This window comes from Panthera onca, chromosome D3, assembly GCF_046562875.1.
Source record: "Panthera onca isolate mPanOnc1 chromosome D3, mPanOnc1 haplotype 2, whole genome shotgun sequence".
NCBI classification, from domain to species: Eukaryota; Metazoa; Chordata; class Mammalia; order Carnivora; family Felidae; genus Panthera; species Panthera onca.
Genome location: NC_138350.1, coordinates 17,978,262 through 17,994,971, shown reverse-complemented (window position 1 = coordinate 17,994,971; position 16,710 = coordinate 17,978,262). Strand labels below are relative to the sequence as shown.

General features: G+C 44.3%; 1 protein-coding gene across 1 annotated transcript; it reads left to right on the top strand.

Moving 5' to 3' along the window:
- The first annotated feature begins 496 nt into the window (after positions 1-496).
- SNRPD3 (small nuclear ribonucleoprotein D3 polypeptide) lies at positions 497-15,707 on the top strand. The gene is made up of 4 exons (XM_060612576.3): positions 497-629; positions 2,024-2,167; positions 13,436-13,628; positions 15,489-15,707. The coding sequence occupies exons 2-4, from the start codon at positions 2,042-2,044 to the stop codon at positions 15,548-15,550; spliced, it is 381 nt and encodes a 126-aa protein (XP_060468559.1). The 5' UTR covers positions 497-629; positions 2,024-2,041; the 3' UTR covers positions 15,551-15,707.
- Positions 15,708-16,710: the final 1,003 nt, after the last annotated feature.

Here is a 16,710-nt window from a genome sequence, read left to right as displayed (position 1 = left end):
TTTCTTTGCTAGCCTAAGGCCAGGTCTTACCCGTACACCGCGGGGTTCAAGAAGACCTAACACTACTTCGACTCGCTGAGGGCCGGCTCTGGGTCGGCCCCAGCTCTACTCTCTATACCTGTTTCTCTACTCGTACGGTGAGATACCTCGCCTTACTGAGGGCTCCCCTTACCTGGCAGTGCCGGTTCCAAAGGTTAAATTGTGAGGGGAGGTCCTGGCCCTCGGCCCCTCCACCTGTTGCCCCCGATCCGAGAGCCCAGGTCCCAGATCCCCGTCTCACAGTCCATCCTGTCCCTGGTGTGAGGTGTATGGAAACGCGAGTTCCCCACCCCCCCTTGCCGCCCCAGGATCAGTGTTTCCGGCGACACCTGGGCGCCGTCACCAGCCCTCTCTTCCGGGGCCGGAACTATGGTACCAGAGTCCACGTTTCCCGGCCGGTAGGGTGAGGAGGAAGCAGAGGCAGGACCGCGCTCACCGCTACGAAAAGGAAGGGGGCGGGCTCTGCGCGCAGCATTTTGGGAACGCGTGGTATTCTGGGAGCGCGGGACCCGCCATTCCTTGGCTCACACTTTCGCAGTTGCTCGAGTTGCTGCCGCACGGGAAAGGAAGAGTAGGCCGGAGCCGGTGAGGTGAGGCTTGGGGCAGGCGAGGGTAGACCGAAGCACTTGTGAGGGTTCTGGGGCTGGAGAAGCACGCGCCGCCGAGGAGCTCTGGGAGGCTCGGGTAGAGAGAAGAGCGGGAAGCCCGGGTCACTCAAACATCAGCGCTGCCTCGCTAGCGCCTGGAAGTTCGTTCGCTTTTCCCCAAAGTACATGCCCTTCGCGTTCTGTACTTCTCCAGGCCATGTTTTTTCCCGAACATACAAGCAGTAGTGTTGAAATCATTTCTGGCAGACTTCCTTCGCCCAAGTCCCATCTGGGTAATATTTTTCAAAGTTGTTTGCATCTCTGCCTCCATCCCCTTTTCAGGCACTTATCCTCTCAATATTTTCCATATTGTTACAGAAGTTTTATCAAGTTTCCTTGCTCCTAAACTGTGTTTGAAAAAAATAAGCTGTGTTTGATCCATTTTATAAGTGCTTCTGCCTCTATATTGGGTCATTCCTTACCTATAATCCTGCAGTAGTTCCCCACTGTTTCAGCATAAAATCAGACTCCTGAGGCTCCTCACCAAGGGTGACTGTCTTTCCTACCCTCATGTTCCCTTTCCTCTCTTGAACACACGTGATGTGTTTTAACCTTCAGTACTTGCTCATCTGGGAATACGAAAACTGCTTGTCTCTGAGTTGTATCAAGTCAGGTGATTGCCCTGATTATGTTTCTCCTCCAAGCATTTCCTGCCTGTGGCTCGTTGTCTCTTTGTGAACACTTTTGCTTTGAACCTTGATGAAGTAAGTGGGGGTCAAAGGGTACTTAATGGGTTGAATTAAATGCACAGCCCCTTCTAGATTTGCCTGGGTCCTTTTGTCTTTACTGCACTGCCCAGTACTGTAAGCACTAGCCACATGTGACCACTGACCACTTGAAATGTGGCTAATGTGACTGAGGGAGTAAATGTTTCATTTTCATTTTATTTCACTTTAAGTTTAAGTAGCTACATGTGGACCGTGGCTACTGTATTGGCTAGGTCTACATCATGGGTTCTCAAAGTGGTGTCATCCACATCTCTGGGTTGCCAAAAACATTGTATGGCATTTACATCTCAGCTCCCTGATGTACTGTGTACGCACACAGTATTGGTTACTGATTATCTGATGAAGATAAAGGGGCATATGGTAGCATGGAGGGAGATGGAAGGTACTTTCTTCTCATCCCATTAGCCTTCCCTCTCTCCAGCCCCCCATCCTTCCCCATCCCACATAAGTTCTTCAAGCTAGGAGTTAAGCATTTTTTCTGTACAAAATGGCAGCTTTGGCATTCTTACTAAGTTTGATGGAGTGTCAGGCCTTAAGGGAGGCATGATATGTGCCACATGACTTCTCAGGCTCTGAAAGATGAACTAACTGGTGTCTCTCTCACTGTAGAACTCTTTTCCTGCCAAGATGTCTATTGGTGTGCCGATTAAAGTCCTACACGAGGCTGAGGGTCACATCGTGACGTGTGAGACAAACACCGGCGAGGTGTATCGTGGGAAGCTCATTGAGGCGGAGGACAACATGAACTGCCAGGTATCCTGCTTTCCACATGAGGTTATGGGGGAAGCTTGGGCCTCTCTATTGGAGCACAGAAAGATAGTGGTTGGAGGTCTTTTTGAAGTCCTTCTTGTTGAACAGTTATTTACGGAGTGCCTGGTGTGTGCCAGGCACTGTTCTCGGTGTGGTGATGTGAGCATAAATAAGAGCCATTTGCAATATTTAACTTTGCCCTTTGTTTTCTCCATCCTATAATCATTTCCCATGTCTTGAGGACTTGTTTAAGAGAAGTGGCACTACTCCCTTTGGTAGAATTCATCAGATTCAGGGCCATTTTCCTTTTGCCCCTACATGCTTGCATAATGCTTTGCAGTTAGCAGAAGCTTCCACTCTTTCTTGGAGGAGGAGTCTCATTTGATTACAGCAACTATCTTGTGAGGTAAGCAGGTTCAGTGATAGTTTTGTCATCCATAAAATAGGATAAGATTAAAAGACTCATCTATTGAATGTCCTTCCGCTAATAAATGCTGGAGCAGCTTCCTGATACTGTGCCCTTCCCGTGGCACCGCTTTGCATTTTGCTAATAATCACATGAATTTATATAGCATTACTTTTGCAAGGTATATCAGCACACTTTTCTCCTTCATTCTTTAAACCATCAGTTCAGAACTTTGGTTTTGGAATCAGAGGTGTAGGGTTGGATCCTAATTATCTGACTTTAATCATGCTAATTGCCTCAGTTTCCTCATCTGTGAAATGGGACATAGATACCAAGACAGAATTAGTTGTGTGAGAGATTTATTGGGGGAAATGACAATGAAGGATAAAGGAGAGGGAGTAGGAGTAGGCAGGAGAGCTTTCAATCTATACTGGTCTGGTGCTGGGGAAAGGGAGAGGGAAAAGATAGGATTGAGTGGGAAGGGCCTTAGACGGTAGCATATCTCTGAAGAAGTCTCAGCCAACAAAGTTTGCTCATTAGAAGAAGTCTAAGCCTAAGAATTCTAGCATGGGGCAGAAACGGCCTGGCTCTAGGATGCCCACCGTGACCAGTCATTGGCTGGCAGTCTGGGGAGACTGACTTCAGGGCGAAAGCTGTGATTGATCCTACAGGTGGAAGCTGGAGGCTTTCAGCTCCCTCCGTGCCTCATAGCCTGACAACCCTTGAGGGGAGATCTGAGCAGTGCATTCTGAAGACTGCCACAGGGATAACACACCCTGGGGCCATTCTAGAAATCAAATGAGTTGTGTGTGTGCAGCAGCTAGTTCTTTGCCATGCACATTATACATATCCACGTATGGTTCCTGTTAATGTTTTTGATGTGAGAAAACTGAAGGTCGGAAAGAGAAAGTGACTTACCCAAGGTCACACTGCAGATCAGGTGTACTAACTATCATTGCTTCACAGGGTTTATTCATTTATTTGTGATCTCATCGTAGCTTTGAGCATCATCTTCCTGCCACCTTGACCAGCAAGTGGGGCCATTTCCCTGGTATTCAGGGAGATAGACACCTAGTGATTGCAGGTTTCTCTATTCAGTGTTTTTGTTTGTTTTAATGTTTATTTTTTGAGGGAGAGAGTGGTGGAGGAGAGGGGCAGAGAGAGAATCCCAAGCAGGCTCCGTGCTGTCATGCCCATGCAAGGTTCAGTTTTATGGACAATGAGATCATGACCTGAGCCAAAATCAAGAGTTGGATGCTTAACTTAACCACCTGAGCCACCCAGGCACCCCTCTCTCTTCAGTGTTGATGCCATATGGGTAGATGATGTCGACTCTCTCAAGGTCCTGTGGGGCCTTGCCTACCTTGTCTTTGTGAGATACCCCTGTCATAGATCCAGTCCTCTGGTTTAAGCCATCCCCATCCATTTTAAGATACTTTATTTTGGTGAGTTAGAATGCAAGACTGGGGGTAGGGAATCTTAATGTGTTTATCCAGCTGCTTATTTGGACAACTCCTGAGCTTCCAGGGCCTCAGACTTCCCATTTGTAACATGAGGATGTCTGACCAGATCACCTTGGCGATCTCTCACATGTGGACAGTGTGATATAAAACATAGAGCCAGGTGATAGATCTCAAATCAGGTTGCAGCTTGCTATCCTGTGTGACTTGGGGCGAGCTTTGCACCTCTCACCCTCTGTTCCCTCCTTTCGAAATCAGGGATAAAAATAGCACCTCAGCCTCAGCATTATAGTGCCGAATAAATGAGTGAATGCATGTCAAATGGTGGGAGCCAGCCACTTGCTTCCCACCTATGTTAATCTGCTAGGGCTGTCATAACAAAGTTTCACACTGGGTGGCTTAAACCAGCACATTTATTCCCTCAGGGTTCTGGAAGCTAGAAGTTAGAGACCATGATGTCACATGGTTGGTTCTTCTGAGGGCCATGAAGGAAGGCTCTGTTCCAGGCCTCTCTCTCCTTGGCTTATAGATGCTTCTCTTCTTCCTGTATCTTCACGTGGTTTTCCTTTTGTGTCTGTTTCCTGTGTTGCATCTTATGAGGACACAAGTCACATTGAATTAGGGCCCACTTACCTCTGTAAGGATCCAGTCTCTAAATATGGTCACATTCTAAGATCCTGGGGTGTTAAGACTTCAACATATGAATCGGGGGTGGCTAGGATTCAGCCCATAACACCACCCGTGCCCAGATGCCGAGGCTTCACTGAGTTTACCTAAGCCTGGCTCACTGAATAAAACCAGTAGGCTGTGGCATAGCTAAATATACCATAGTAAACATAGCACAGTTCATTCACACATTCCCGGGATGTATAAGCCAGTGGCTCCTGCAGTACTCGCTGCTTTCCTTCCTTCCTGGCCCCAGTTAGTCTGCCCTTTGAGGGTGAGAGCATCCCCTTAGGACTTGCTACCCTTTGCTAGAGGGCAACTGGAGTTTAGTGTTTGCCATTTGATGTTGGGTTTTAATAGCATTTTTTATTGTAAAAGTGTGGTGAGTCACACACTACAAAGATTTGGAAACCAAATGAGAGAATCTCTCCACAACCACAATTGGCATGGACTTTTTTCCCCCTAGGGATGTGTCTTGGGTTTCTAGTATGTATTTTTTACTCTGCTTTCAAAAAAAATTAGAGGTGGTTCACAAAAAAACTATATGGTAAGGTAAAAATGGACAGATAGGTCAAGGTACAGGTAACCTGGGGTAGACTGTAAAATGAAGCCAGCCAGGCTGTTAGTACCCAGAAATGTAAACGTGAATCCCTGTACATTTAATAAAGGTACATTCTGTTCTAAGCTACTTAAGAGTCCTGACAGAGGGAAATCAGCAGTTCTGAAATGCATGGTGTCCTTAAGATAAAATACCAGTTGTGCGGTTTTCCCTGGCGCTTGGATGTGGGAGACATTTTCCCCCTGGGCCTTAATGAAAGAGATATGGTTTTATATATAATGTTGTCAACAACGTCTCCAGACAAAATACACCTTGGGGCGCCTGGGTGGCTTAGTCAGTTAGGCATCTGATTCTTGATTTCGGCTCAGGCCATGATCTTACAGTTCATGAGATAGAGCCCTGTATTGGGCTCTGTGCTGATAGCACGGAGCCTGCTTGGGATTCTCTCTCTCTCTCTCTCTCTCTCTCTCTCTCTCTCTCTCTCCCTCTCCCTCTCTCCCTCTCTCCGCCCCCCCCCCCCCCCGTCTCTCTCTCTCAAAATAAATAAACATTAAAAAACAAAATAAAATGGGGCGCCTGGGTGGCTCAGTCAGTTGAGTGTCCGACTTCAGCTCAGGTCATGATCTCACGGCTCGTGAGTTCGAGCCCCACGTCGGGCTCTGTACTGACGATTCGGAGCCTGGAGCCTGCTTTGGATTCTGTGTCTCCCTCTCTCTCTGCTCTCCTCCACTCACTCTGTCTCTCTCTCTCTCAAAAATAAATAAGCATTTAAAACAAATTAAAAAAAAAAACAACAAAATAAAATACACCTTCTTTTTGGGTTCCTTGGGTATTTTTAATGTAGCCTGTTACCACAGTCCTTATTTGACATTGAAAATGTAACGTATGCAAGCGTTAATCCTATGATGAGCTCCCTGAGATGGTGCTCATAGGGTCAGAGGGTGTAGATGCTTCTTGGCATCTGAGGTTTGGCTGGAAAGGCTGGGAGCCTTGTCCTTCTCTTCTGTACCCCACAGCTGCAGGGCAGGCATGATCGTCTAGCAAGTGCTGTAGAATGTGGCATCATTATGGGTGACAGAGCCCTGCACGTGCTGCTGCGAGCATCTTCTATTGGCCCTGTGTGTATGGGGTGAGAAAGGCCTCTGTGGCTCTCCATGTAGTCATGAGCTGATTTTTGTTTGTAGCAGAGATGGGACCTGATCATGTCTCTTGCTCAGCCTGGTGATTTAATGCCAGAGGCCCCCAAATGGGAAAGTTTCTGTTTTTGGTTATGTGTACTTAACCGTGGTTTTGAAGCATCCTGTCTTTATTAAATGTTAAGGAGGGAACAAGGGGATTTTTCTTCAAAGTAAAAAAATATATATTTCTTAAGAAATAACCTTTCTAGTTAGATACTTGGTAAAATACTAAAAACAAAAAATGAGTTTAAGGTGAGGAATTATGAGTTGAAATAAGCACATCATTTTGATTTTATAGACTATATTTATGTAACCTTTGGGGGGCAACTTTTATGGCTGGATTTTGTTAGGTATCCAGTGTGAGGGGTCCCTAGAGGTTCTTTTGTAGAGTCTTAGTGAATGCTAGACAGGTTCTCCCAGCTCGGCAACAGTCCGTATTCAGACATTTAGTGCATCTCATAATTTTTTTATGATGGAAGTTTATATTTAAACATATAAATAGCTTTTACAGTAGAAATGTTAATTTTCCAATTAAAAGTGGATGACCCAAGTCAAAAAATGGCTAATTAACAGAAGAAAATATGTGAAGTGGACATTTGACGTCTAAAAATAATGGCCTTATTATCAGACACGCAAATTGGGGAACAATAAGAATTTCTAAACTTAAAAGATGGCAAAATAAAATGAATAATTCTACCAAGGGTTCCTTACTAGTTTGCCAGTAGAAGTATAGATATGTTAAATGTTTAACATATGTCAATATAGAAGCAATAAGCACCTTTGGTGCTTTAATTCTGCTTCTAAAAATCAAAAATGGTGGACAGGGGTTTATATTGCAGTGCTGTTTTTGATGATGGAAACCTGAAAACAGACATTTCCTTTTTTTTTTTTTAATGTGTTACTTATTTTGAGAGAGAGACAGAGCACGAGTTGGGGAGGGGGGCAGAGAGAGAGGGAGACACAGAATCGGAAATAGGTTCCAGGCTTTCAGCTGTCAGCACAGAGCCCCATGTGGGGCTTGAACCCACGAAGTATGAGATCATGACCTGAGCTGAAGTTAACGCTTAACCACCTGAGCCACCCAGACTCCCCAGCAACAGACATCTCTAATGAGTTAAATAAATTATGGTAAACAAATTAGGGGACGTTACAAAGAATATTATGCATCCAGTCAAAGAACATAGAAGAATATTTAACATCATGGGAAAATGCTGTTGACATAAGCGGGGAAAACAAATCTCCACAATGTGTTCCCAGTTTTATGAATATAAAAGCCAGATTATAAGTGATACATAAAAATGCATTAAGTTTTTGAGGAAAACCAAAGTGAGTAGTTCTCTTTTGGTGGGAATTAAATGTGATTAAAAAAATTTTTTTTAGCGGCTCAGTCTGTTGAGCATCTGACTCTTAATTTCGGCTCAGGTCATGATCTCAGGGTCGTGGAATGGAGCCCTGTCCCATGTTGGGCTCCAGCAGAGCCTGCTTAAGATTCTCTCCCACTTCCCCTCTTCCCAGTTTGTGTGCACATGTGTACGTTCTCTCTGTCTAATGTAAAAATTTTTTTGAAAGTTAAAAAAATTTTTTTTTGGTGTTTGGAGTGTTTGGGTGGCTCAGTTAAGCACCTCTTGATTTTGGCTCAGGTCATGATCTTAGGGTTGTGAGATTGAGGCCCGCGTCCATACTGCACTGGGCTGCTTCAGATTCTCTCCCTCTGCCCCTCCCCGCCTCACTTGGTTGTGCTTGCTCGCTCTCTAAACACAAAATTTTATTTAAAGTTCTTATTTATTTTTTTTTTAGTAATCTCTACCAACAAAGGGCTTGAACTTATGACCCCCAGATCAGGAGTCACATGCTCTTCAAACTGAACCAGCCCTATATGGGATTAAAATTTTTAAGAAAATTTCTTTTCATTTAAAAAAATGACAAGTATGAGTTAAGTGTATGATCATGAAGCACAGTAAATATTATTTAAAAAGAAGAATGTAGGGACACTTGGTGGCTCAGTCAGTTTAACATCAGACTCTTGATTTCGGCTCAGATCATGATCTCATGGTTCATGAGTTTGAACCCCTCATCAGGCTCTGTGCTCTCCCCCTTCCTGTCTTCTCTACCCCTCCCCTGCTCACTCTTTCTCAGTAAATAAATTAAAAAATAATATTAAATAAAAATAAGAGGGTATGCAGTTAGTAGATAAATAAATCCTGGCATTCTAATATACAGTATAGTGATTATAGGCAGCAAAACTGTATCATAAACATTAAATTTGCTAAGGTACTAGATCTTACTAGTTTTCATCTGTAGAAGAAATGATAATTATGTGACATGATAGAAATGTTAGTTAATGCTACCATAGCAGGCATACTGCAATATAAATGTTATCAAATCAGTGTACTGTGTATCTTAAACTTCGGCAATGTTATATATAAATTATATCTTGATAAAAGGACCAAAACCAAAAATAGGAGGGTAACAGTCAAACCCAAAATTTCACTGTTCTTTTTTTTTTTTAATGTTTATTTATTTTTGACAGAGAGAGAGAGAGAGAGACAGAGCATGAGTGGGGGAGGGGCAGAAAGAGAGGGAGACACAGAATCTGAAGCAGGCTCCAGACTCCAGCTGTCAGCACAGAGCCCGATGCAGGGCTTGAATTCACAGACTGCAAGATTATGACCTGAGCCAAAGTTGGTCGCTTAACCAACTGAGCCACCCAGGAGCTTTTTCACTGTTCTTAAAGTAACATAATTCCTGGAAATCTTGGTGAGAGAAGGTGATAGAGTTCAGAGACTGCAGGAGCTGAAATAATGCTTTGGGGACTTTGGCATGACCACCCCATCACTGACTGGACTGTTCAACTCCCCCCCGCCCTCCCCACACTATGGCATAATGGTCTGTAGGATAATGGCCTGTGCATGAGTTCTTCGTGTAAAAATGATAACCTGAAAGAAGCCCTCACATGATTGTCATTAGCCAACTGCCTAGAGTTAATATCAGGAAGTTCTTGAAATTTCTGAATGCAGTGTGTTTGGGAATTTCTTCAGATACCTAGTTGTCTAACTAGAAGGAAAAACTATTTATCTAGATGTAATCTGTACATACAGTATTTTCCTCTGTGTACTGTTCAGTTCAGGATCACATACTGCGCTTAGTTATCAGCTTGCTTTGTGCTTCTTTTGTCTGGGACAGTTCCTCTGCTTTTGCTTTTCACAGCATTGATGTTTTTGAAGAATAGGGCCAGTTACTTGTTTTAGAATGTCTTTTAATTGGAGTTTCTCTGGTGTTTTCTCATGATTACATTTGGGTTTTTTTTTTTTTATTTGTTTGTTTTGGCTGTTACTGTGTAAGTGATTTCTCCTTCTCAGGGTGTCACTTGGAGGCCCAAACACCTGTTTGCCCTTTATTGGTGATGTTAACCTTGATCATTTGGGTGAGGTGTCTTGTGGTCTCTCCACTGTATATTCTTTCTTCGTTTTGCAACTAATGAGAATTTTGTGGGGGAGATTCTTTAAATAAATACCGTGTGTATTCGGTTTCTCATTGGCACATCCACCCCCCCCCCCCCCCCATTTAGCATTCAGTGAGGATTCTTGAATGAAGGTGCTTGAATCTTTGTACTATGATGGTTGCAAAAGAATGGTTTTTGTTTTTAACTCCATCATTCTTTATTTACTAGGTCTACCGTATGGAAGAGCCTTTCCTTATCCCCCGTTTATCCATTTATTATCAGTTTCTGTTTATGGGTTTCTGTTTCATTAAATGGATTATAATCTGTTACTGTCATTGCTTTGCTTGAATTATCCCAAATTGGTCCAGAAGCTGGCTCCTTTTAGTGTGTCCTGGCCATTTTGGGAGAGTATGTACTTAACCTTCCAGAACAAGATGTATGTTACAGGCTCATCTTTTACTTCCCTATCCCAAGTCTTAAATCAGCCAGTTCTTCAGGTAGGTTTGGTTTCTTTTTGGTTGGGAGTAAAATTTAAAAACCAAGATCTGGGTACTATTAAATATTTTAAAAGTCTTAGTTTAACTTGTCAAGCTGGGACCTGTCTCCAGAAGGCTGTGTGCTTAATAGTACCAGAAGCTTCCACTCATTTATTCTATACCAGGTGCTATGGTAGTGTTTTTATGTGCAGTAGATCTTTCGCAGGACTTCTCTGAGGACAAGCTTCCAGATGCCCAGAGTGACCAAACATGGAAGAAGCAGATCTAAACCTGTACCTCTTAGCCCCAGATCTCTGGTCTTAACCACAGTTTCTGAAGATGAGGTGTAGAGTAAACCTGCTAGAGCCTGTTGCCTCTAGGAGTGTCAGATTTCAGGCAGGAAGTTGAGTAGAAGGGATCAGAACAAAAGAGGGAGGCTCTGCTATTAATGGTAGGGGAGGGGAGAGTGGAGGAGGGGACCAGACACTTGTTGAGTGCTTGCTATGTGTCCCACAACACGGATATTGTGATCAGTGACCCCAAGGCACCCCAACATTGCTTTCCTCTTGGACCTGGATGTGTGAGGAAATTCCCACAATTTTGACTGTACTAAGATCTCTCTCCCAAGATGTCATTTCAGTTAGGGACCTGGTTTATGCTACCTGTGTTTCATGTGGCTGTTTGGGAAAGTTGAGTAAGGTAGGTGTTTCTGCCTGACTTTCACTGAAACTTAGTTCACTCAAGTTGTTGCCTTTGGCTTGTGATGCCAACATAGCTCAGGCTTATTAACAAGCTGTGTGGGTGGGCGAGACTGTGGGGCTTTATAACAGTGCAGCCATTTCTTTGTGGGTGCTGCAGGGGGTGCATGAGAGCAGTAGCCGACCTGGTCATTATTAGGGTTGTCATAGGAGTCAGTTGATGCTGGACCCTTTCTTGCTTCAGCCAGGACAGTTTGTCTTGTTGGTCTTACAGAACACCCTCTGTCGGGGATTTTCAAAGTGGGTTGGGGAGGTTTTGACAAAGGAATGGGTGAGATGTACTGGGATGTGCTGGAGAAGTAGCTTAGCAATAGCACAGCCTCCAAAATAGATGTCTTAACTGTCATTTAGATTCATTATTTACTGAGTTTCTAATATATACTAGGTAATAGGGACATCATTTAGACATATTTGTCTCATTTGACTTGTTCCTTAATTATTGGAGGAAGTAAGTGGTGATCTGATGTATCGTTGAAGAGTGTGAGTTTAGTTAGATAGACCTGAATTCAGGTCCTGTCCAGGCCACACAGGGGCAGTGTGACCTTAGGCAGGAGAATAGAGTGGGTAAAGGTGTGGCCTCTGGGGACAGACCTGCCTCTGTGGCTGTGCTGCTTCATCTCTCTAGTGGAGATGATGATGGTATCCATCTTGTAGAATTGTGTGATTTATTTGAGTTATGATGTGAAATTGCCTGGGACACTAATAAGTGCTCCGTAAAAGTTGGCTTTGTTATGTTGTATTTTCCTCCCTTTGTGGATGAGTGAACTGAACCTGGAGACTTACCCAGAGTAACATTTCTAACAAACGGCAGGGCCAGTTCTCAAATATAGGTTCTCAGTCCTATTCTGTCTGCTCCAGAGTCATGGGCGTGTCTGGTATTTGTGAGCCTGGGTCAGACCCAGGTTTCTCAAGTAGTTTAACCATCCCTGGTGTTCATTTGTGACATCAGAGGTTATGGTATTCTTCAAGGCAAGAACAGGATGGCAAGGATTTAGAACCTGTGTGGGAATTTGTTAAGAAACTGGGGATGTTGAGCATGGAACAGAAGATTTATGGGAAACTTGAGACCTGTTACCCCTGAGGATGGAACAGGGGCAGTGGATTGAAGTTCTGTAAACTGTTCCACTGCACAGATTTAGCAGGATGGCCCTAGAGTGTTGTTACTCTTTTTTCACCCTGGATGTTCTTGCAGAGGCTGGGTGGCCAGTTAGCACTTGAAAAGGAATGTAAAGGTGGCAACAAACCAGTCAGAAATCTGGGAGACAGCATCTCTCTTTACACTGTGGGCTTTGACCTATACTGAATAAATTATAATACTCTTCGATCCAAAAGATTCAAAATAAGCTAATTTTTGTGGGAAACATCGTATCTGTTAAGGTTGGCACTGGCAGGTTTGTGGCACCCTTCTATGCCAAGCCAGTCTGCCATGTGGTTTCCCCTCTAGGGTCCCTGTCTCTCCATCCCATAGCTTATGCATGTTGGCATATTGATCTTTCCAATGTGCTGCCTTAACCCTGTCCACCCTCCCTCTTTCCACAAACTTGAGTGACCCCCATAGTCTCCATGGTGATGACTCTGTCCCCTGTCCCCTTGCTCTGCTCCAGTTCTCGTGTCCTATGGGTTGGTGCCCAAGTGTTGTGTCTCTCAGTGCAGGCTCTTGCCTCACACCTTCCCCATTATTCTGGACCCTTCATACAGGCATCACCACCTATACTTCTCCATTCCTAGTCACTGAAGCTAAAGAGGCTCTATTTTGCTTTCTTGAATATGCAGTCTGGGAGGGTAAGAGCTGTCTCTGGTGCACACTCATGACCTTCATGGTCCCTTTGCAATCTGTGTGCCGGACAGATGCAAGAGAGGACACAGTTTGGACAGGCAGTTCAGAGCTGTTTAAATTATAGGTTTTTTTTTACCATTGAGAGCCCTTCACATGCTGGCAGGGGAGGCAGTATAGCAGAGTTAGGGCTCTGGAGTCAGGCCAACTGGGTTTGAGTCTGGATCCTTTCATTCTGGCTGTTGGACTTTAGACAAGTGCTTTAGTTTTGTGTGTGTTTTTGGTTGTTTTTTTTTTGTTTTTTTTATCTGTAAAATTGGGAATACTCATACCTATCCTGGAGGTGCTATGAGGATCATATATGTGAAGTTCTTTGCACAGTCCCTCGCACACGTCGTAGGTCCTCCTATTTCCCTGGCTTTGCCTGGCTCCTTCATTTCATGATGTTAGTTTGTGCGTTTCTGGACTTGCCCTCCCACCACCCAAGGCTCCCCCTCTTTGTGTGTCCTTGTTCTCTGCTCATGCTGTTGGCCCTTACTGATTCCCTTCCAGATGTCCAACATCACAGTTACATACAGAGACGGCCGAGTGGCACAGCTGGAGCAGGTGTACATCCGTGGCAGCAAGATCCGCTTTCTCATTTTGCCTGACATGCTGAAAAATGCGCCCATGTTAAAGAGCATGAAAAATAAAAACCAAGGCTCAGGGGCTGGCCGGGGAAAAGCTGCTATTCTGAAGGCCCAAGGTATGTGCTCCTCATGCACTGGTTTTAACATATGTGTTTGTCATGTATCTTTTAGGAAAGGGCCCTGTTAATTGCCTGGGCATAGGGTGGACTTCAACTTCAGCCATGTCTACATCTGTCACCCTGCAGGCTTGGGGCCCACACCTGTGAAGATCTGGGGGCTTTATCTCACCTTCTCTGTCTTGCCTCACCTGATCACATTCTTAAGGCTTATTCAAAATCCAAAGTGCCTCCTTAGAAAAAGGAAGGGGACTCCTATCTTAAATGAGAGAGTAGATAAGTCTCCTATAATGAATTTCTGGGAGGCCGTTTGTTTCCAGAAATTCTGTCCAAAGAGTTTGGGGGAAGCTTGCTCTTACCTAGTTTGCTGAGCAGGGGCACTGTAGTTTGGATTAGCTGACTTCTGAAGCAGTGGGGCAACAGTTCCCAGAGAAGCTGGGGGTGTTTGTTGACACCCAGTATGCATGGGGGGAAATGCTGATGATAGGGATCCATTTTCATATAAGAAATAAGCAGTTTTAAGCCATCTTTACCCATTAAAGGGACTGAACTTCTGTTTTCGAATATTCTTGTATTTGAAAATAAATCCTTCCTTTCAGCATGTCCCCAGTGACCCAGTGACCTTCCTTAGTCTGGCCTTTCTTTTAGGTCAGCCTAGTCAGAGGTTTTATGTTTGGGTCCATGAAAAGCTCTGCCATGATGATTATCTAGAAAGCAAGTGTATTCGTTAGAAAATGTATGTCAGTAGAAAGATTTATAGTGCAGGAAAGTCACTGGATTCTCCATCAGTGCTTTTGTTGCTATGCATATTTTATATATGAGGTAGCTTTTGAGTTTAAAGATGTAAGAGTAATCCTTTAAAATGTCCTTCAAAAAAGCTGATCAGAGAATCTCCTTGCCCTTCCTAGGTAAGTGGCATTTGTGGGCAGGTAGAACCAGAAGCTCTGGACCTTTGTCCTGGTGAAGGAATGGTTTTCAGGAATACTGGCTTTCTTACTAGAACTGCTTTTCTCTCTGCTTTCTCAGGGAGGCCTGCCCTCATTGTCACTGTGTAACTACACCACCTTCTCTAACAAAAGTTCAGCCCAGTAGTTGTGCACTAGAAGGCACGTGGCAGTGAGTTTACCCAGGCCCATTGGCCTCTGCCTGGGTCATCTGTGCTGCCAGTCCCTTGCTGTAGTCCCATCAGCTTGTCGCTGGGTTCTTGGGTGACTTCCTTCCCTCTTCAGGTCGGCTCCAGGCTCTATAAGTGGGAAGAGGGGTGAGACTCCGATTAGCAGCCATCAGAATATTTTCACGTGTCCTTCAAAGCCACTGGTTCTCTCCTAGAACTCTTGGGGTCATAGACAACAGCAGCTTATTATGTCTATGTCCTTATGGGGTGTGGTTTTGCTTTGCTATTACGAAACGTTTTATATTTCAGGGTAGCTCAAAAAAAAAAAAAACCTGCCACCCAGATTTAACAGATGTTTAGCATTTGTTTCAGAATTTTAAGTGTGAATTAAATTCATCTGTCATGTGTTATTACCTCACCCTAGGCCAGCTCTGGGAATTCATCTTTTCTTTGGTTCTCACACTTGCTTCCCAAACCACCTTAGCTTTCAACACACTGACTCCTGGCCTCTTGTTGAGAGCAGGACTGGATTGGAAGGCAGGAGTTTGGTGCACCCTCCAGCTCTGATGTCAGGCGTCAGTCCCCAGGCAATGGGGAAATGACATGTGGTGGGCATGGTGTTGGACTAGGTGGCCTTCCAGGCCCTTTCCTGTGTCAGTGTCCAAGGAAGGGCTCTGGCTGTTCTGTGGCATGAGCACTCACTGACTTCACTGACCTGGCCTTTTCCTTTCTTTCCTACCTTTCAGTGGCTGCAAGAGGAAGAGGACGTGGAATGGGGCGTGGAAACATCTTCCAGAAGCGAAGATAAATTTATCTGTTGAACTGAACTTTGTCGTTATTTTTTCCCTTAGGTTGTCTGGGTTCAGGGGGGTGTATGCTTATGTATATGTTCTAGGTTTTCTTTTGACATCTTTCTCTTTAGAGCAGAGGAAATGTTAAACTAAATAAATATGGTGGTGATTGTTTTGTTTTGTTTTTGAAAAAATAAGGACTGTCTGTTCATTTTGGAGTTTGTGTTCTGTTTGCTTTGGCAGCAAGTTAAATTTTGACACCCTGGAAGGTGTCCTGGGAGAATGCTAGTACTTTGAAATCACATAGTTATTGATAAGAGTTTAAGCTGCTGTTCCAGGCCAGTTGCCGGTTAAACCCATGGAAAAACTCCAAGAACACACAGACGGTCTTGTTGGTCTTTAGACACAGGCACTTGTACGGTGCTTTGTTCAGGTAACCTTTGTGGAGATGTCATCAGCTCAGCTTGAACAACACAGCATGGGTGGTTCTGGGCAAAGAAAAAGTCCACCATTCTGATCTTTGTAGGCTGGAAGCCCTAGTGGTTCAGCATTTGGCAAATGTAATCTCATCTTAAAAGATAATTCGGGGAGTCCTAGTGGCCAACATTGATGCCTACTACACTGGCTTCATAACCGGTTTTGTGGTGATTTGCGGGGACAGATTCTTATGCATTTATCAGAGCATCTTAGCATGCATTAGCACAGCCATAGTTTTTAATGTAGCAGAGGTAGAAAGGACAAAGTATGCAAAGCAAGTAACTGACAAAAACACAGAAATTGGAAGTCAAATGCTGAAAAGAGGTCTTGTCAGGGGTTCAGTATAGGATGAGCTTCAGCAAAAGCTACTAAGAGGAAAAGGGACTGATTGCCCTTGCAGTGCACATTGCTCATGGGACACATCGTTTGAGTAATAAAAGAGGAAGAAGAAAATCCAGCACATCTGTTGACCAGGCATCAAGTAAGGATTTCCTTTTTCTTATTTTTTTTTAAAGTTTGTGAGAGAGAGAGCGAGGGAGGAGCAGAGAGGGAGAATCCCAAGCAGGCTTCACACTGTCAGCACAGAGCCTGATGCGGGGCTCAATCCCATGAATCGTGAGATCACAACGTGAGTTGAAATGAAGAGTCGGTTGCTTAACCGAGTCACCCAGGCACCCCTCAAGTAGGGATTTTCTAACAA